The sequence below is a fragment of the Haemorhous mexicanus genome, chromosome Z (assembly GCF_027477595.1).
Source record: "Haemorhous mexicanus isolate bHaeMex1 chromosome Z, bHaeMex1.pri, whole genome shotgun sequence".
Taxonomy (NCBI): domain Eukaryota; kingdom Metazoa; phylum Chordata; class Aves; order Passeriformes; family Fringillidae; genus Haemorhous; species Haemorhous mexicanus.
Genome location: NC_082381.1, coordinates 10,167,289 through 10,188,187, shown reverse-complemented (window position 1 = coordinate 10,188,187; position 20,899 = coordinate 10,167,289). Strand labels below are relative to the sequence as shown.

General features: G+C 41.7%; 1 protein-coding gene across 4 annotated transcripts in view; it reads left to right on the top strand.

Annotated features, from left to right (window-relative positions):
* Positions 1-20,899, top strand: part of VCAN (versican) — a 187,789-nt gene that overhangs the window by 105,349 nt on the left and 61,541 nt on the right. For all 4 annotated transcript variants that reach the window (XM_059873230.1, XM_059873229.1, XM_059873231.1 and 1 more), the window contains exons 4-6: positions 6,013-6,187; positions 6,731-6,858; positions 16,097-16,390. In XM_059873230.1, the coding sequence (XP_059729213.1) occupies positions 6,013-6,187; positions 6,731-6,858; positions 16,097-16,390 (597 nt within the window). The remainder of the gene's footprint in view (positions 1-6,012; positions 6,188-6,730; positions 6,859-16,096; positions 16,391-20,899) is intronic.

Genomic DNA, 20,899 nt, shown 5'->3' with positions numbered 1-20,899 from the left:
CTCCACGTTACGTGCTGAGCCTTGTGCCCAAACCCAGCAGAGAACACCCATCCACAGGGGCCAGGTGCTCTCCACACTTCAGCCCTGAGATCAGGGTTACTGTTTTGCATTTTGCACTTGGTGAGGAGGTAAGAGGGAGGAGGGAAACACTTAATTTTAGCCCATACAGGAAGTTTGGGGCAGCCAGGTGCCTGCCTTACTCATTATTCAGGCCTGCAGGGCTGTCCTTGAGGCAGGCAGCTCTGCAGGATCACTGGAGGGGCACTTTCCTCACACTGGATACCCCCTTTCCTGTCATTAATCATGGAGAATGCTTTCCTGACACCCTGGTTGCTGCTATAATTACACTGACCTCCCAGACAGGGATATTTTCAAAATGGATCTGACAGCATGGCAGTGTTAGATGCTTCAGCTTCTCACAAGGAGAGGAATGAAGAATCTTAGAAGGGACCCACTAGGATCATCCAAGTCCAATCCTGGATATGTAGAACAAGTCATTCATACTCAATATTCACTTCCATGTGTTTCCTTCTCTGCCTCCTGTGCATGTTCCTCCAAAAATTTCCCTTTGTCTCAGGAGCAACTCTTTGTAAGATTCTGTAATTTCATCTCTCTACGCTGGTTTGTGATTTTCTTCTAACCTTTCTTGCTGTTACTAAGCCCAGAATTTAAACTGCCTCACACTGAGAGTCCTTGGCCTCTCAGCTTTTGGATATTCCTGGGTGAAGTAAGCCCTCTGCATTAAATATCCCTGGTTAGCAATTAGGCAGATTTGTAGATTATTCTTTAAGACTCAACTTGTAACCTTTAGGCAAAGCTACCTTGGGTGAGTTGAATTCCAGGAAGGATTTTACAAAAAGTATTGCTGTGCCTCTCTGTGTCCACATTTATTCCTTCTCTTTAGTTGTAATGAAGTCCACTTTTATAAAATACCTTTGAGCTACCTTGTGAAAATCTGACCTAGAAATGAAATGGCACAGTACTTTTCATTCTGGAACATTTCTGAATATTTAGTGAAATATTTGTTTTGTGCCATGATATTGAGCAATTAAGAGGAACATCTACGACCCAAGGTATTCAGTATTAAGAAGTCTGAACAAACCACTCATTTGAGCTGGTTTTTTGTTCTCCTCCTTGGAGATAATTGGATTTAAAGGGATCAAAGTGGCAAACGGGATCCTTCTAGTTTACTTACTCTTTTGTTATAGCTCCTCAGTGAATATTTTTCTGCCAAAAGTGTGAGCACTTTATTCTTTTCTAACTGATATTTTGAGAATACACTCTTTTCATGGGCCTCATTTTTCTCAGTTTCTGTTTGATTCTGCTGCAAATCTGAAAGACTTCTTTCTCTTCTTCCCCCCCCCCCCCCCCCGCCCTTTTTTTTTCTTTTTGGTGTATTTTCTTTTTAAAGCCTGTAAAGACAATCCCAGGCTTAAGATACTGATCTTTTTAATGGAAAGAAACAAGAATTAGGGAAGCAGCAGTAGATGGTAATTCACATTTTCATTTTTATGCAAACTTGTCTTTCCTGCAAGCATTATAAGGATAATAAATGAAAGTTGTGGTGTGCTGACAACCTAATTGACCTATTCTCTCTGCAGCAGAAATCCCCTTCTTTATCTCTTAAGTAGGCATTTGAAGAGGTGCTTTTACCTAATCTTTCAGACTTACCTGTCTTGAAACCTTACCACCTCTTGATGTTGAACTTCGGTGTAAATTATCATGGGCTCCTGCATTTTTCAGCTCGTTTTTTACTCTCCTGCCTAATGGATCCCGAGGAATCTTCCTGGCAAGGGAAGAGACAGTTGGTATGGACCATTAAAGGATGGCAGATGGAAATTTATTTCTGGGTGGTAAAGACCCAGTGTCTACATGTAAGGTGTGTCAGGAAGAGGGAAGGAAATGTCCTGGCCAAGTTGCCATGTTTCTCTTGTAAATTTTGAGAGCATGGCAGCCTCTGGGTGGACAGGCTGGGGTGGTTCTGGATGCAGGACCTGTGGTGGGAGAAAAATAGAGGATAAAACGGCAGGTGAAGCTCAGCATTGATCCCTCCTCTCATTATCTGGAGCTGTTCAGAGGAGTCCCTGTGCCCCTCCACCTGTGTGCAGTGAGGATGGGCACAAACATCCTGCACAGGGGAGCACCTGTGAGCTGGTGCCTGTCCCTGGAGACCCCTGGCAGGGCAGGGGAAGGCACTTTCCCTTCCCACCGTGAGTTCCCTGAGGCATTTGGCAAGGCGAGCCTCTTCTTCTCAGTTTGCCAAAGCCCAAGACAGGGGTGAGAAGATGGGTGCAAAGCCTAGAGAGGGAGAGACAAACTAATTATTCATGCAGAGAAGTGAAAATGATGCCCTATTCCTTCCTTTCATACAGTGCTGAGCCCTGTAACCCATATTTTTGAGGTGTATTTGTAATGTAAATTGCCTTCTGCATCAAGTCCAGGGAGGATCTGAACTATGATCTGAACTGTGTGGTAGCTCTGGCACTGGGCCGGGGGTTATTTCAGGGGTCTGCACCACAGTGTCCAAGGTCTGAAGACAAAAACTAACAGGATAACAAGCACTGCCATCACAATCTTTTCCCTTTAGGTATTTGCTGTGTGAGGCAGCCTCTGAGGTTCAGGGTTTATGCTGCCACATCCAACACTGCATGAGGCAGCAGCGTGAGCTCACTAGTGAAAGCGAACTATAATTTATTAGCCATACCAGGAGCTAATAAACTAGCTTCCCCTGCAGTTCCACAGGGTTTTGATGCATGATACACAACAAAGCAGCAACCCAAAGGGGTGTAACCACGGAACCAGGCTCTTACCCATGGAAACCCTTGTTCGTTAAAAATGAAATGCTTCACATTTTTATTTTCTGGTCTAAGACATGAGATAAACGACGAAAAGACGTTCACCCTTGCTCTGACAGAAGTGAATTTTGGATGCTACAAATTGCTTTCCTATGAGTGCTCTTTCTTGCTGCTACTCCTTCCTGTAATTACACTGACTTTGTTTGCCAGATGTTCAGTGACTACGTTATACCGCTGTAGTCTGTTTTCCAGTTGCTTTATTTGTTCCAAGGACAACTCCTTTCTTGCCTTTTCTTTCGGGGAGGAAATAGACAAAGGGGGGAAAAAAATCCTTTACAAATGTTTTAAAGTGCAAAGACCGGGACAATGGGTTTTTCCCCTCTCTCTGTCTAACTGAAACAATGAAAGTCCTGCACTTTAATCTTCTTAGCCCCAGGGGTCTTCTAATTATTGCAGCTGTTGCACAGGCTTATGCATAGTGAGTCCTCCTTCCCATTCATCTCCCAGGCTCTTTCATGTCCATTAGCTCCTCGCTGGAAACGGAGGAGCCTCCAGCTCTGAGAATAGGTGAAGTTTACCTTGTGGATCAGGGCGAGGAGAACAAAGCATTCCCCGAGTTCCTTTCCAGGATTTACAAATGACCAAAGGCTCTTCTTTGCCTCGGCGAAATCCACTTTAAATTGGCTGAGGTTTTAACTCTTTAGTCCTGCCTTGTTCAGGTGTCACACGGCTGTGCCAGGGTAGGAAGGGCAGTGGTGCTTCCAACGTGGAAAAAAAAAAGGAAGGAATGAGAGGTGAAATAGCTGGTTGTGGAAAATATGCTCATATGTTAAAGCAGCAGGAAGCTTTAAAAAAAAATACAGCTTTCGAAGAAAGGTTGCCATCTCCTCTAAGGTAAGAAACCTTTTGGTGGCTGTACTGAGAAGCAGAAACTCTTCAAACTCCAGTTTGAGTCATAGACTATGACTTAAGCAGTCTTGGAAAAAAAATATAAAAAAGAGACAATCCAAATTCACACAAAATACATTTTAATTAGGATTAAAACAACAAACTGAATTAACAAATTTCTTCATGTAATTGGACATTTCTGACTCAGCATCAAATATGCTGTATTACAGAACTGCCACTGTTTTAAAATAGAAAGTTTTAAAATGTTTGTATATGTTAAAAAAACCCCAAATAGAGTAGCCAGATGCACAGCTTGTGACTATTATTATGGGTTCACAGTTGTGAAACAGGGTAAATATTTTATCTGCTTCTGTAAAAGTTGTGCATTTTTAAATTCTAGATCCAGAACAACAAGCCGGCCACCTGAAATCCTCTTTTTGTTTACTGCTGTGCTACTAATATAGCAATCCTCATTTAAACCAGCAGGTGTTCTGCTCACAGTTTCAACCACTGCTACTAAATTCCAAATATATTAAATATTTTTATGCATACCGCATGTTAAAAGAAATATAAATCACCAGATAATATTTTTTGTGATTTTAAGGTTTAAATGCTGCTGTTGGCTCACTCTGTGTTCTGGGGTGTGAGGCTGTGGGGAGCAGGGTGTCCCCCATCCTCACTGAAGCACTCCTTTGGCTCCCAGCACAGGATGAAGATGCCCTTTGGAAGCTGTCCCTGTTCTCTGCTTGTTCTTGAAATCTGCCCAGAAATTGTTTGGAACAGTGTTGTGGGGCCTCAGCCAAATAATGCAGTGAAATAAGCTAACAATTTAACACCCTTAATGACTGAATTTCAGGCACCTGGAAAGTTTAATGTAGTGATACAAATGCAGCCATAATTTTCCGGGGTGTATTCTTCACTGGTCACTGTTGCCAAACAACACTTGGATCCGTTTGAAGCTGAAATTACACTGTTGCTTGGAAGAAGCTGTTTGTGATGGGTTTTGTCAGTTCTGAAAGGCATTTTATAGGGATGCTGGTGGTCTGCAAGCTTCCAGTTAGTGGCTGCAGCTGGTGTGTGACTCCCTATTAAATGATGAAATATGGGGATTCCCAGCCTTTCCTCTTTTATTTCCTGTTTCTCTGCAAGTGGCTTTGATAAAAAAAAAAAAATGATGTCTGATGGCTGAGTCGTTTTCAGATAATATCTTCTGTATTAATTTCTTAGTGAATCATGACAAGAAGAAAAATGTGTACTCTGCTTCTTGGCCATACACAGATTTTTGATGGCTGGCAAGGCTTTACTGAATTGGTCTGCATGAGAAAAAGATTTCTAAATAAGTTGGAAATTCTTGCATCCACAATTTGCCAAGTGACCTGTATTTCTATTTGCTTGTGAACTAGCAGTCTTTCTTTATCTTTCAACAATGCTCTAACAGCAAAGACTTGTTGTAAAATTAGTTACTGCTACAATATTACGATTTTCCCAAACTATATTACAGTATGATGTTTCCTCATTATGAAGTACTCCAGTAAAACCATCAGAGAAAAGGAACATTCAATGGTTTAGGGGCTTGTTTTGTTTTGTTTTCTTTCCATTCTCTGGTTGTTTTATGGTGTTGAAACACTTTTGAGGATTTTAGAGTGCAATTAGGTATTGCTAGGGACATGCCTTTGATGCTAAACTGTAAAAGACAGTGGTAATAGGGGGAAATGATTTTGTAAAGTAGGATGGCTGTTTTCTGCCACTTCAGTGCCCTTTATGGTTTGTTCTAGCAGTTGTCAGATTCAGTGGGAATTGTGTGTGTGTGTAGAAAACAGAATGTGGCTTCTAGACAGATCCTGCTTTAAACAAAACCATCTTCACACCAGGCCTCCCTCTCCAAAGGTCTGGCGTGCTCCAGAAGCTGCTGAAATTGTCAAGATCCTTTTCAGAACCAGAAAAGCCCCAAATAAAATCATGCTTTGTTTTGTTTGTATCATTTGTGGTGTGTGCAGAAAAATATGGCTATAAAAAAATGACCAAAATCCATATAATGATAAATGATATATTGTAGTGATCTTTGATGTGTAGAAATGGACATCAGGCCCATCACTGATTAGCAAATCTGCTTCAAAAAAGTGCATTTTTGGGGCTATTTAGTCATTACTGGTAGCAGCCACTAGAGGGGAACATCATTTATACCGTGATATCTCACATTTTTGTGCTATTTTTCATTCTGCCCACCTGTTTTCAGCATTGTGACAACACCTAGGTGAGGTTACAGAGTGGTGCTGGTTGCAGAAACAACCCCAAATATGCCACTGATGGGGTTTTTTTTGCCTTCCAGGTGTTGTGTTTCACTACCGGGCTGCCACGAGCAGGTACACCCTGAATTTCACACAGGCCCACCAGACCTGCCGGGACAACGGCGCTGTCATGGCCAGCCCAGAGCAGCTGAAAGCAGCCTATGAGGATGGGTTTGAGCAGTGTGATGCTGGATGGGTGTCTGACCAGACTGTCAGGTGAGGCTTTCCAAATGCCCCTTTGTGTTTTTACCCAAAATTTATGTGCCTGGCCTGTGCAGACCTAAACTATTGTTTTGCCATAATTTGTGCCTTGGAGTGGCTGCCTGGAGCAGAGGCTCGACAATCTTAAGAGAATAAAGTGAATATTTATTAAAGGCCTGTAAAAGGTGCATTTTGGGCAGTCAGAAGCCTCCCATGGGCTACACCCAAGATGGACAATGGTCATGAGTTTTTCACACAATTAAAGGTTTGGTGCATTTACATTTCAGGGGTTAATCCTCCAAATCCAGCCTCAGGTAATGAAGTCATTTACCCCAGCTTGCTCCCCCCAATTCACTTTTGTTTATACTTTCAGGGCCTGAGGCTGTAGAGTGCCCTTGAGCTTCAGACCCACAGGGATTTTGTCTGACCCAAATGTGAAGACAGGAACTAACAGTCTGTATGGAGTTCAGAGTTATACCCCGAAGCAGCACAGGATTTGAAATATATAAAAAGCTAAAATCCCAAGGCATCATAATGATAAATTTTCTGCATTTCCAGGTATCCAATTAGACATCCAAGAGTTGGCTGCTTTGGAGATAAGATGGGAAAGAAAGGAGTCAGGACCTACGGGCGCCGCTTCCCTAACGAGACTTACGATGTTTATTGCTACGTGGAGCACATGGAAGGTGAGATGGGTCTGCAAAGCCTGGAAGTGCACTGCAAGGCTTAAAAAGTGACTGGGGAGCCCAATGTGGAAGAGCAGAGAGGGAGAAAATTCCATTTAAAATAAGTTTTGGCTGCTCTGGATCTGAAGGGAGCTGCCAAATGGAGGGAACCTACAGTTTGTGGTCTTGCAGATCCTAATTAAAGGCCAGTGTGGAGTCTACAGAGAGGCAGTCAGGGTTCATGCTGCCTATAGTTAGTGCAGTAGATCTCAACAAAAGTTGCTGTTGAGGTGTCTTATTTTTTGAATGTTATATAAAAGTATTTTCAAAGAAATGCATTTAATGTTTGAGAAACTACGTATGCTATATATAAGTATATACAAAGATAGATGTAGTAAATGTGCTAACTGTATTACAGTTCATAAAGTATGTAATTAAGTCTTTTTATATGTCCATGGCATAAAATTAGACAGATATTGAATTGCCATCTATGTTTAATAGTATCTTTTTAATAATGGGTCATCTCAGGTTCAGAAATAAAAAAACATGAAAAAGCTTTGTAGTTTCTGGGCCTAGTTTAGTAAAATTATTACAGAGATACTTTGCAACCAGGACTAAAGTATATTTTCCACTTACTCCAGTGGCCTGAGTGTGTCACAATGCTGTCTGTTTGACAGGTTTTTATTCCATGCCAGTTCCAGGGCTTTTTTAGACAGTTCCTGTCTAAAAAAGCCCTGATAATTCCTAACTAAACATCCTCAAGGATGGTACTTGGCTGTTACACATTTAATTTAGTGCTCTTAAAGTCAACAGAAAAATAAATTAGCCTTGGCTCTGAGCAAGCCTGCCTCTGTAGGTGTACATATATTTTTAAAAAGCAATTGCAAAATGCAAGTGCTCAATGTTTGTTTGTAATCTGTCTTAGATAAGATAAAGATTAGGTCATGCAAATTCTCCTGCTGGTGACTTAGAGAGATTTTAGTTACTGAAATCAGTAGGTGTTTTATTTTTAGTAGCTGAAGAACTGTCCTAGACCACTTGGAGATTTATGCAATACAAGCAACACAGATATTGCAAAGCCTCCAGAAAAAATATATGCTTGAGAATTTGTAACTTGAACTTGAAAATTAAGTGACAGAATTTTGTTAGTGCTTTTCATTTTCTTAATTTTAGTTATGTCCTGTTTACATCTGTCGGTGAGTGGCACCTGTGAACATCTGCAATTCATGACATTTCATCCTCCACCAGTCCTTGATGGGATTGGGTTCTGAATCTCCTCTAAATCAATGCTTTTAAATTCAGTTTGTGTCTTTCCTAGCTTAAAAAAAGAAGGTTTAGTCAAAAACCTAATCTGTATGATTCCTGGGTGAAGAACAATCTCTTGCTCTTTTCCCTCTTCAAGAACAGAGAAGTGTAACTAATACAGAGCAGATTGTCCTGGGTGCATGTTAGCCAGCAGTTTCTCTGGGTCAAAATTTATCACTAAACTTTCAAAAATAAAACTTAAGTCAAAACTGAAGCACTTTTCACTGAGGCTGATGGTCTGTGCTTGGAACAACCTGGAACCAGACTGGTGTGTGTCTCAAAGAGCTTGCAGTGACTGTGCAGTCCTCATGGATGAAACTGCACAGGTCCTCAGTTTCTCATGGACATTAATTGGTTCTTTGTTATAAAATTTAATTTGCCAAGATTTATGACCTGTTTTCCCTCTCTGGATTCATCTACACTTCTGTTCCACTCTTGTGGCCTGTCAGCTGGACTAGGGTGAGATGATCTGCTTTCACATGAAACATCCAGATTTTAACAAATACATAATCTAGAGCACAATATTGTAGAGATTTGCTTCATTATATTGAACAAGTGTAATGTCAGATTGTTATAATAGTTAGCCAAAGACACTCCCCAACTTTTCCCTTTTGTTGTTTTTGGTTTTTTGTGGGTTTTTTTTTTTTTTGCTTGGTTTGGGTTCCTTTTGTTTGTTTTGTTTGTTTTATTTTGGTTTGGGTAATTTTGGTTGGTTGGTTGTCATGTTTGTTGAGAGAGAGATTTTATTATTTTCTCATTCTCTCAGAACTTTTAGAATGATCAGGACAGTGACAACAGCTTTTGCAACCTCCAGGAGGAGTTTAGGGGTACAGGGTGTAGAAACAGTGTCGGTAGGTTCTGCTGACATGCAGAGGAGTTAAATTACTCTGTTGGGAGGAGGAGAAACAGGCACATGCTGAGGAAAAGAGACAGTGTCACATCGTGGCGTTGTACAGGATAAACCATTCCTCAGTGCCTTGACAGAAACTTGAGCCTCTGAGCCAGACTCCCTATTCCAGGTGGGGCTGAGGAGCCAAGGTGGCTTTGTCTGTTTAACAGCAGCAGTTTCTGACAGGACAGAGGTTAATTTGGAGTGAGGAGGAGCTTGTTAGAAGACATACAGCATCTGTGAGTTTATACTTCAGAACAACTCACCCACAGAAGATGGAAATTTAGAATGTCAGTGGAGTTATTGGAAAGCTGAATTAAATTAGATTGCTGTGTTGGTAGGAAACTTAAAGATCACTAGCTAAACTTGTGCCAGATTTCTGATGGCCCTTTTCTCCAAAGGTTGATCCTGTAAGGTGTGACCTTTAGCTTAATTCATAGCAAAATGAATCCATGGCACTTAGGGTGTGCTTAAATAGAACTTTTTCCAAGTGAATTTTAAAGCTCATATCTGTGTACCCTGCCATGATTCAATGCCAAATCTATTAGACTTGCTTGCACTAAAGAGGTCCTTATTTGGAGGGTGTGTGTGTCAGTGGAATGACTATTCATGGCACAAGCCTGACTAATGATATCAAAATTTGGGCTATAACAAGGGTCTCACCATGGAAGTCATTGAACACTTATTGGTCTGTTGGCTGCTGTTGGTCTGTTACCCCAGAACACCATAAATGGTGGTGGGAATTCTTGCAAAACATTTTAAAATAAATGTGCATTGAATTTGCAGTACTAATTTGGGTATTTGCACTGAGGATTTGTAGGAGCAACTCCATCTCAATTTTATTCCTTTTTGGCCGTGTGGAATCAGGAAGTTAGCCAGAGACATGGATTTCTCCTTAAATCACAAACTATTAGCTTAAATTGAAACCAGTTATCTAGGCTAACTCTTGCCATTTCCTTGTTCTGAGGAAAGCCAGAGAGATTAAAGACTGCACAATTCTAATTTAAATAGCATGAGTTTTGCTGTGATAGTCAGAAGAATAACTGTGGGAAGGATTGAAAATTTCTGAGCTCCTGGAGATAAAAATGAGGACCTGGAGTCAAAATATCATTAAAAAGGTACTAGGCATGGTGTTTTATTGCAAACTGTTTTACATTCCTCATATTTCATCACTTATTTCAGTGCACCAAGGACTAGCAGAAACATTTAGGATACTTTTAACTGCAGGAAGTGATTTATGAGTAAAGATTTCAAAGTGATCGAGCTGCAAAAGTTTGGGTGAGGATCCTTTAGCACCACCAGCCGAAGGGGCGTCTCCTGTGGTGTGATCCCTTGGATGGAGATGGGTGGTGAGTGAGGAAGAGTTTGAATTCTTCAGACAAGCAGTGTGTGGTTATTTTGGCAGCGCTGTGGTGTCAGAGATGGAGACAGAACCACCACCAAAGCCCACTGGTGGAGTGAGTTTGTGCTGAGCCAAAGCACAAACCACCCCACCAGGATTGTCTCCTGGCCAGAGCCCATCAGAGCCCATGGATGCCTGACGAGCCTCCCTCATGTGCAGATGGGGCCCTCACACTAACAGAGTTATTTTTGGGGTGGCTGTGGGGAAGATTGTACAGCCCTCCTTCCATGCACCACCTCCCCCCAACAGTGAGAGCAGGGAAAAAGGATAAAAACCAAAACCAGATGTCCTTTGAATACTTTCCACCTACTCTCATGCGGTTTTGCTGTTGTCATGGAAATTTCTGTGAGAATGATAGTCATAATTAAAGGAATCATAGTCTAAAATGTGGCCTCAGGTGAGAAGTTTCTTCTGGGTTTTGGGCAGCTAAAGATCTTCTCTGGGGTCTATTCTGATTCTGGAGCAACTAGATTAGGTTTCAAAACTGGGACACAGTGAAAAATCAGTTTTTTTCTCTAGTTCAGGGCCTGTGGTAGAATTATGATCTTTTTCATTATACTGGACTCTTATCCAGCCTTAACCCCTCATGCAGGGTTAAGTTCTCAAGAGGATTCCTGTTCAGCCAATGGGTTTGCACAAAATAGACTCAAGACGTTCAGGAAAGTTTAGTTCAATCATTGCTGCTTTGCATCAAAAGGAATCAACTGACTTGTTCTGACATGCAAGAGAAAAAGACTTCTTCATCTTGTCCAGCCTCCTGCTTTAAAGTTGAACCAAGCTGCTTAGATGTTTGTGTTTTTCCAGCTCTGCAGAGTGGTTTTGGTAATTAGTGACTTTGTTAAGGACACCTCTTTATTACCCTGGTGTGCCAGGGAACCAAGCCCTGAGCAGCAGAGAAAGAGAGGAGGGGGATGAGGAAGTTCTTGGTCCTGAAGTCACCAGGGTAAATTTTTTAGTCCTCAAAGTGGTCATGGTATTCCTGCTTCTTTGCACACTTGACTGTGTCCTAGGAATGAAGCTTTGACCAGATTTCATGTTTTTGAGGAAAAGAAAGTTGTGATGGCAGTGCCTCATGACTGCCTGGGTTTTGATCTGCTGGCTGTGTCCAGGTGGGGAGCAGTAACCACAGGTTACAGGTGCAGGTGAGAAAATGCCTTTAGAATGCTCTATAAAACAGCAGAAAAGATGGCATTTTGTCACTCTTAGCCAGCTTTTGTCTCTGACCCAGGGTTTTGTCTCTACCCAGCTGTAGTCACAGAACCCAGGAGCTTTAACACTCCCAAAGGACATCTCTGCTTGGTGTACTTGGTGGGTTCCAACTCTCAGAAACAAATGAATAAATGAATAGGTCTGGAGTTCACTACAGGCACATTATGCTAAAAAAAAAAAGAAAAAAAATAGAGTTCCCAAGTTCTTAGTGGGAGATAATGTTTCTTCTCCTCAAACAAAACGATCACAGAGGAACTAAAATGAAAAGGCACTGGAAAGTTTTTGTCTTGGCTTTGTTTTTGTTTATTGGGGTTTTTTTTGAGTTTTTTTTTGTTGTTGTTGTTTTGTTCGTTTGTTTTTCATTTTGTGGGGTTTTTTGGTTTGGGTTTTTTATTTTTTTTTGTTTTTTTGTTTGTTTGTTTAATTGTGAAAGTTAAGCATTTCCTCTTATGGGAATGACTAACTTTTCATATAATCAATATCCCTCTGCATTTTCTAATGCCTGTCTTTGGATGACTGCCATGGGTGTAGAATCGGAGTTCCTGACTACAGGGTAAAGCTTTTGAGCACCAAATTCTGGATGAGACAGTAATAATCACAGAATCACAGAATCATTAGGGCTGGGTAAGAAGAATTTTGAAATCATTAAGTCCAAGCATCAAGCCAGCACCACTACCCCAGTCAACAGAGGTTGAGTGTGGCTTTGGTTCTAGCCTGCCCTTCCTCCCACCTTGCTTTTAAGTTGTGTGATTCATGACATTCACATCTACCAGTGTGCCCAGCTCACCCAGACATCTCCTGAGGAGAGAAAGTGAATCAAAGCAATGAAACTTGCTGTAAAATCAGCTGATAAGATTGGTAGGACTGATTCTTGTAGAACTTAAATGTTTTCCTCAGGGATTGCGGGTGAAACAGCTTTTGTCTTCAAGAGAAAAATCTGACTTCTCCATCTGCCCCGATGTTTTGTAAAGAGATGGAAAAAGCCTGACTTTCATCAGGTATCTCTTTTGACCAAGCAAAACAAACACATGTAAGAGGAAAATCCTGGGGATTCTTGGAGTGCAGTGACCGCTGAGGCTGCTCCATCAGCCTGAGGCTTGGTTTGGAGCAGGAGCCAGCAATAACACACATTACATTATTGTCTGCAGCCTAAACACTGTCACGTTCTCCACCCCACCCCCTGGTACTGCAGAACCAGTTTTTCTTCATCTGCTGGCCTAAGCCCTGGGCTTTGCCTGCAGAGTATTGCTGAGTTACTCAGGGTGTGCTCCAGCTATAAAAACAATGCACGTGGCTGTTTAGCACACGCAGAACTGAATTTTCCCTGCCTGGTGTTGGTGGCTATGTCATTTGTTTGTCGAGCAGATGAGTGTTCCCTCTTAATTTCCTTGCTTTCAGGGTTTTGGCTGGGAAATTGAGGGGCTTCCAGTCATCTTAAGAAAAACACAGTAAGAGTGTGGTGGGATCTGTCCTCCTGTTAAGTATGGAAGCTATTGTGCTTTCAAAAACAGGAGTAAATTGTAGAGACTGCATGGATTAAATACATTTAATTTACTTCAGAATTACTTTTCTTGCTTTTTAGAAGAAGATTCTTTGCAAGCCTTGAGTCCTTTTCTCTTTGATACTTGGAAGAAGTTAGGATGTTTCAGCCATGTGCTAGAAGTGAAGGAGATCAAGAAACCCCAGGAAAGCCCCCATATTTTAATTTTTTTCTTTGTAAGGTGGTTTGAGAAGCTTGCAGAAACAGAACAAACTCTCAAGTGTTTCTGGATTCACATATCATTTATTAAGCTCTTTCTTTGTTTTCCACATTTCATCCCAGCAATTAATAAGCACGTTAGGTGCACATTTAATCACAGAGAATTTTAATCTATTTCAAACTGGAGAGACAAATTGAGGAGTCATAGCTCCTAGAATAACTTACTGTTATTTGCAATATGACTTTTGCCCATTACTTGATTTTTTAAAAATAAGAATTATGGAATCACAGACAAATGCTCTCTAACTACAGCAATTAGAAGATGGCATGTTTTAACATCTTTGCCCTTTATATTATCACTAGCAGTCCTGAAAGAAATGCACATTTACTTGGTATATGATAGAATTTTGCAAATTGCCCTGCTGCCTTTTTGCCCTCTTTGTGAGGTTATTGTCACAAATTCTTGAATATACCAATTCTGTATCAAATACCCTGGATTTCACTTATTGGATTGTTTTGGTTAAGATGTGTTTTACTTTAAATATGTGTGGGGGTTTTTTTCCCCCATTTAAAAAAAAATTGTGTTGGTTTGGTTTGTTTTCTTTGCAAAACATTCCTTGACAAAGATGGTGGTTGTTTGACAGCAGCTAATTTTAACAGATGAACAAAATAAGCCCATGTGGGGTCAGTAGAATATATTCAGTGCTGAGAAAGGTATGACAGTCATCTTTGAAGTGTGCAGGATTATCACTATTGCAGACACAGGCACACTCCAAGACAACCTTGAGGCAGACTTCTGCCTAGAAAGTGCAGCTTGTGTAAGTCAGTTCTCTTCAAAGTGACCTCTCTTAAAGAAGAGCCCTGCATTTTGAAATCTTACACCAAGACTTAACCCCTCACTAAGTTTCTCTGTCTTAAGTGAGTGCAGATGACAGCTCAGAGGAATAAATAGCACTAACTTTAATGATGTGGTGTACAAGCTCCATTTGGAGCCAATGATCCAAACCACCTGATGGAAAAATTACTTTTCTAGTAATCTTGCACTGTTTACCCCTTTTCCTGTGTATTCTATAGTTTATCTCATAAGAAATGTTGTGGGATTGTCTGCAATTATTTTTTTGTTAACAGAAGTCACAGAAATTAATTGTTCTTCTTCACTTTTCTCGCTCACCTAATTGGACTGATATCTGCTGTATAATTGCAATTAAATTTCATTTTAACTAATAATTTTCATACACATCTTGGCTTCTGCAAGAGGATCAATTAACAGTTCTCAGAGCAGAGAGGGCTGCTCTGGAGAGGCCTTTCTTTGCTCCCCTGTTTCATGGTGCTGCTTTTGGGACAGGACTGTGGGATAGCTGCCCCCATCACTCTGTGCTGGACAAGCCAGCAGAACTGGCAGATGCAGAGGGACGTAAAACAAAAAGTCCTCATTTTCTGTGTGGTAGAATGAGCCATTCTGAGGACAAATGGCTCTTTGCTTCCCTTATCTGTCCCTCTACCTCCAAGCTGGGGGCTGCACACAATGTGCATAAAGCAAGTTACACCATGGGATTGGTGCTACAGCTGTAATAACAAATCAGAGCCTCTACCTAGGAGGAAAAAGAAAGCTGGCACCTTGCCTCCTTTCACACTTGCATTCCTTTCAGACCCCAAACAAGTGTAATATTGATGTGAATGAAACTGCTTGGGGTGATGTAGTTTCTGTCTGCATTTTTCTGTGCTCCCTTCAGACCTGTGCAAGGGTAGGACAGACTGGCTGGCGTGGAAAATCAGTGTTTTCCAGCAGTCCTGGCCTGCTGGGGCTGAGAGAGGGCATTGCTGTCTTGCAACAAATATTTTGATTTTCTGCTCCTGTTTTGTACACCAGCATCTCATTTTAGGTCTGGCTGGTTTCATCTGAAGTCTAAGCAAAAACTGGAAAAGGGTCAGTTTACTGCTTCATTCCCAGGACATGAACATGAGAGGCTTGACTTTTTTTTAGAGTGTTTGTGTGAATGAGGCAACAAAGACAACTGCACAATGGTGGTTTACCTTGGAAGCAAAATATTAGATGTGCTATTTGCTTTGTTTTAGTGTCCAACTGGATGGCTATTGCTTACAAACTGTTATTCCTTGGAAGCTGAACTATGCTATCAACATTGTGGACTAATTCAGTTTCTCCACACAAAGAGGGTTTTGTGCATGCAACATGTCTTGTACATTTCCTCGCCTTTGTTTCCAAATGGGACAAGAGGAAGACTGATGGAAATCCAACATTAGAAGCTGCTCTAGAGCAGCCAGTGAAGAATATTTCCTGGTTTTTGGGTGTTTGAAGTGAGATTCTAGCAATGCCTAAAAGGAACAGAAAGGAGGCTTGCAGAAGTAGAAGATTTGCTTTATGGAAAAAGTAAATTCTGATGGACTGGATTTAATTAACTCAGTTGAGCTGCAAATTCTACTCCAACAGGGTCACAGTGGAGCCTCAGGGCTGCTTTTACCTCTGCTAGAGACCAAGGAAGGGACTCAGTGTCCAGCCACAGTGTTCTTCATGGCATAAAGTTTGCTTATAAATGCTCATGCTTTGTGGCGCTTTAACTTTCAAATTCAGGCCTGGAACATTTGGTTCACAGCCGTCTGATTATTTTTCTCTTTAAGGAAAAAAAATACTCTCGTTTTGGGAAAAAATCCCCAACCTTGCAGAACTCTGCAAAGGATTGTTGGCGGAGTGTGCTATCAGCCTTTGTTACCTTTTTTTTTTTGTTTCCTCCTGCAGATGAAGTGGTCCACGTCTCATCCCCCCAGAAGTTCACCTTCGAGGAAGCTAGGGAGCTGTGTGAGGAGCGAGGAGGTGTCCTGGCTTCCGTGGGGAACCTCTACGTGGCCTGGAGGAACGGCTTTGACCAGTGTGACTACGGGTGGCTGGCGGACGGCAGCGTCCGCTACCCGGCCTCCGTGGCGCGGCCCCAGTGCGGCGGGGGTTTACTTGGGGTGAGAACCCTGTATCGCTATGAGAACCAAACAGGCTTCCCTTACCCCGATAGCAAGTTTGATGCCTACTGCTATGAACGTAAGCATTTACTATTTTTGTTTTCTGGGTGGTGATTTGCAGCATGCTTGCCGCGAGAAGCGGCTCCTTTGTTGCGCGTTTTTTGTCGGTTCTTGCGGCGCGTGCGGGTTTTTGGGAACTGAAAGTCTTAAAGTAACGTTGTCAATGTCTTAAAGTAACTTTGGCAGGCGAAGACAGGCAAAGTTTTAAGGTAAGATTTCAGCCTGAGCAGTGCTTTGACCGTGAGTCTGTGCGTGCTCCATATTTTGGTACCTGAGCACACCTTGGTACCTTTGCATCTTGTCAATGGACACCAGACAGGCATTCAAAGATCACCTGGGCATGTCACCTCCTCCAGGTGACTCTGCCTTGCTAGGGGGCTGGACTAAATGATCTCCAGAGGTCCTTTCCAACCACATCTATTGTGTGGTTCCGTGATAAATGTCCTAAAGGTGAACAATGGATATTCTGTCTCTGTGGACAGCAGCAAGAGAAGAGCAGTTCATGGGCTGCAAAGGCTGGCCACTTTCAGGTCTCTCAATGCCAGTAATTTGGGGCTGTCTCTGGATCCCAGGCACATTGTGCCATCACTTTCTCTTTCTTACTCAGTGTTTCATGGGCCAGTGGGTGGTCTAAATTGCCTTTCTTACTGCTGCTTGTTTCCCTCCTGGTATTTTCACAGGCACTTCAAGCGCTCGCCACATTCACATGGTAGACTTCATCAATCTAAACCAGATGTCCTCCACACCTGTCAGCTTTCTTTTGGGGTCAGATATTGCCCTGTAAGCTCATCTGTCTTCAGTGCCAGCCTCCTGGCTCTGTTATGGTGCAACCTCTCCTTGAATGGGTTCCTGTTGTCCCAAAAGGTTCACCAGGTTCCCAGCTGAATATCCTGCTTCCCTGAGACTTGCAGCCTCAGCACAGGGGGGTTGGACAGCTCAACTATTTCCCTGAAGGCCTCTCTGTCCAAGGAAGTTCCTTGTTGCAAATAGCATGACTGACATTAACGTTGTGTTGAGTTAAAAGTTCAGAACTTGGTCATTAACTATGAATATTTAGGTTTTTTGGACTCAGTCCAGTGACTGTAACTCAGAACTACTTGAAATGTGCAGTATGTACTGTCCCCATTTTTGTGGATAATGAACTTACTGCAGCTGCAGATCTTTCCAGCTCAGGCACTGAAGACCCATTTATGAACAAATCTTACTCTTTGAGAACAAATCCCGACATCTGCTGCAACATTATGGTCTGGCTGTTCTCAGACACTGTTGGTTTGTTGTTTTAATTTTCCTTTATAGTTTGTGGCTATGATGTTCCAAAACTTTGCATGTGGAAATAGTCCTAATGGAACTGGTTACAGGAAAAAGGACTTAAGTTCAGGAGTCTGTGCTCTAATCTGCAGAGCAGCATTTTGTCATATCACTCCTTGTGTTCCTACTCCAAATTGTTTATGACCTGTTTAAAGTGTTGTGGATAAAAAAGACTTTAATGAGGGTGTATTTCATAAGTCCCTCTAAAAGACTGGGGTAAGAACTGAACATTTTGCCTGTAATCTAGTCTTTAGTTGGGACAAATTCCAACCTGCTGTTTGTTTTTGTGAATTTCCCCGCTTTCAAGCAAGATGTGCCTTTACAATGTTCTTTCCAGAAGTTTTAGTTAGCATAGTTTGTGGTAACATACCATTTGTTCCCAAAGTGACCTTGATAGGTATTGGGTTGTTGCCTTTTATATAAAGATTTTTCCTGAGAAGTCTTGCCCTTGGTATATAAAGAATAAATATTTCATCACTTTGCAACCCGGGAATAGACAGTTCAGGACTATCAAACTTTTTACAAGAGAAAATAAGACTAAACAGAACCAAAACAATTTGGTAGAGGCTGAACAGCTCTCCAGCACTTTTAATTACAAACAATGGAATATCAGAATTAATTGAACACTTCTGGCTAGGGGACTCAGGTTTTGCCAGATGCATCTGCCTCTGTGTTGAGAAATGCAGGGGTGTCATGCTGTACCCTCCTTCAGGGTGCCACAAATTTCAGAAGTTACTGAAAACTCTCTCTCCCTCTCAGAAGGTGCTTGGGATCTCACAGGAACCAGCTGTGACTCCTCACTGCTTTTGCTAAAAGATTTATGCAAGTGGTGAGTAATGAGACTCCCTGCCCAGCATCTTGGTCCTCCACATCTCAAGCAGCTGCCTGGTGCAGTGGCTTTAGAGTGAGTCACTCTCTCCCACTGGGGCCTTGGAGCCAGTCCTTTCTTTGGGGCAGAAAAAGGGAGAGGATTAAAAAAAAAAAAAAAAGTCTCTGCATGAGAGCAGAAGGCTTGAATTTAAGCCTTTTGTTTTAAATCATCCTTTGTCTGGAAGTTTCTTCCGAAATTTCCCATTATCTCAGTTTCAAAGTTTCAGTCCACCACAAAATCTGTTGTCCCCCAGCTCTGCCTGCTTTGGGGTTGGCATTAAGTTCTCACACAGTGATTCCCACAGTGCCTAACAATAAAACTGGACTGCCCAGGACCTGGGCTCTCAGTGAAACCCCAGGCCCTGCTCACAGCTCTCACTGTGTGTCTCACACCTCATGGGTGTCTCCCCCTCCTCACCTGGACACAAGGTCACACCACAGCACCTCTGTGCTTACTCAAGCTGTTCCTGTCTTCACAAAGACAAATTGTGCATTTGAGAACAGGGGTGTCTCCTTCATCCTGCTCAGGCTCCTCACTCCTGTTTCATGATTATGAGTGTCTCTGTTGGAAAGTCTCAAAATGTTAATTTTAATTCTTTAATTAAGAAATCTCAGTCCGTATCTTAAGCATTTTGCTTGCTTTTAAAGAGGAATCGTATTTATTGAAATACATGAAAAACGTAGGGAGTAAATTCAATTTAAAAATGATATTCACTAGTTTCAGTAGAGCAGCCAACCTGGACAACTTTTAAAGTACAGTTAAGTTCAGGATTTTAACTTCAGCAGTGTTACGGGTACAAAATTACATTGTATGAAGTGTCTTGACTTTATGAAAATAAGAGTGGCCCAGACTAATAATACATGATTTAAAATCTAAAAGCCTTGTTAAAAACCCTGAAACTTTCTCCCCTTTGATCACAAGTGCTTTTCACTCTTCAAAAACCACATGGGTCTAAGTTTCTGAAACATTATCTGTGTGTTTCATTTCATACCTCCAAGGCTTTTGCCAGACCTTTTCTTTTTTTCTTATTTTTTTTCTTTTTTTTTTTTTTTTTTTCTCTCTGAGAGATACCTAATCATGTATCTGATGGGGCCTGAAAAGGTTTCAGGTTAGACACATGATTATGTACTCGCAGCTCCTAGGAGGCCATCATCAAAGGGAAAGTTTTTCAAGTGTTAACATATAGGACTTATATTAACATGTTTAAATTAAAAAAAAAAATAAAATATGAACAGCTGTTGCTGAGCACTTATGCTAATTTGTAAGAGATGAAAACATTTCATCATTAAGAAAATGATGACTATCATTTCAATAATTTAAAATGTATATTTTTAATAGATACATATTTAATAACTAGATCTTTCAGAGAGCTATAGGGGATTTACTTCATCCTGTACTTCAGCCTGCCAGTCTCTCCAGGGCTAATTCACTGGACTTTGTAGAAATCTTGTCACAGACTTCAGCTGACTTTGGATGGACTTTTGATCCCACAGGACCCATTGAACAAATTGCACTCCAGAAGTGCACTAATCAAAATGCCTTCAGGTTTTTAACTTACATACCTGCAACAAAGCTGAACTTGATGAGCTCTGTACACAGAAGTGGTTGGATTTTTTGAAACATAAGTCCCATTTTTGCTGAGAAACATTGATTTATTAAAGCTGAATTCTTTCATAGACCTGTATTGGTTTTGGCGAATCTTTCAGCAAAACATTTTTCACTTTGACTCAAAACACGTGTTGACCGTTTCGCTCTGGATTTGCCCATTCTCTTTCCCATTTTCCTCTCTCATTTCGACTTTGTTTCATGCACCTTTATTGCTTCTCTTTTGTTACACCACTTTGGTTTGGCATGGCGGCTCAGTTTTAGCAGGAGATTGGAAAATTCCATTTCTGGGCTGGTGTTGCCATGCATGTTCCTCAGGAATGGAGTCCACGCTGCTTTGATTGTTCCAATCCAGCCCCGTCGAGAGCGGATCCAAGTCTGCCACTGCTCGGGGCTGAGGCCCTCTTGCTTTGATGCTTCATCCGCCTAAAGCTCAAAATCACAGCGCTATTTTTCTGGAGAAATATAGGAAATTATGACCTCCACAGGGCTTTGAGGCATCCTACAGCACCAGCCACCACAATGGCAGGCTCAGGAAGCATCCACAGTGCTCTTCTTGTCCTAAAGACTGCTAGGCACAGCTCAGAAGCTGGCAGGAGAAACACTGTCTTCCCCTTCTGCTGCATGTGACTTAGCTTGGAAAACCTTGAATAGCCAGGCAGCTCTGTCCTTCTCCACAGCAACCGTCAGTAGCTGCGTGTCCCAGCTATTTCCTGGATGAGGGAATTATTTCCAGCCTGATGT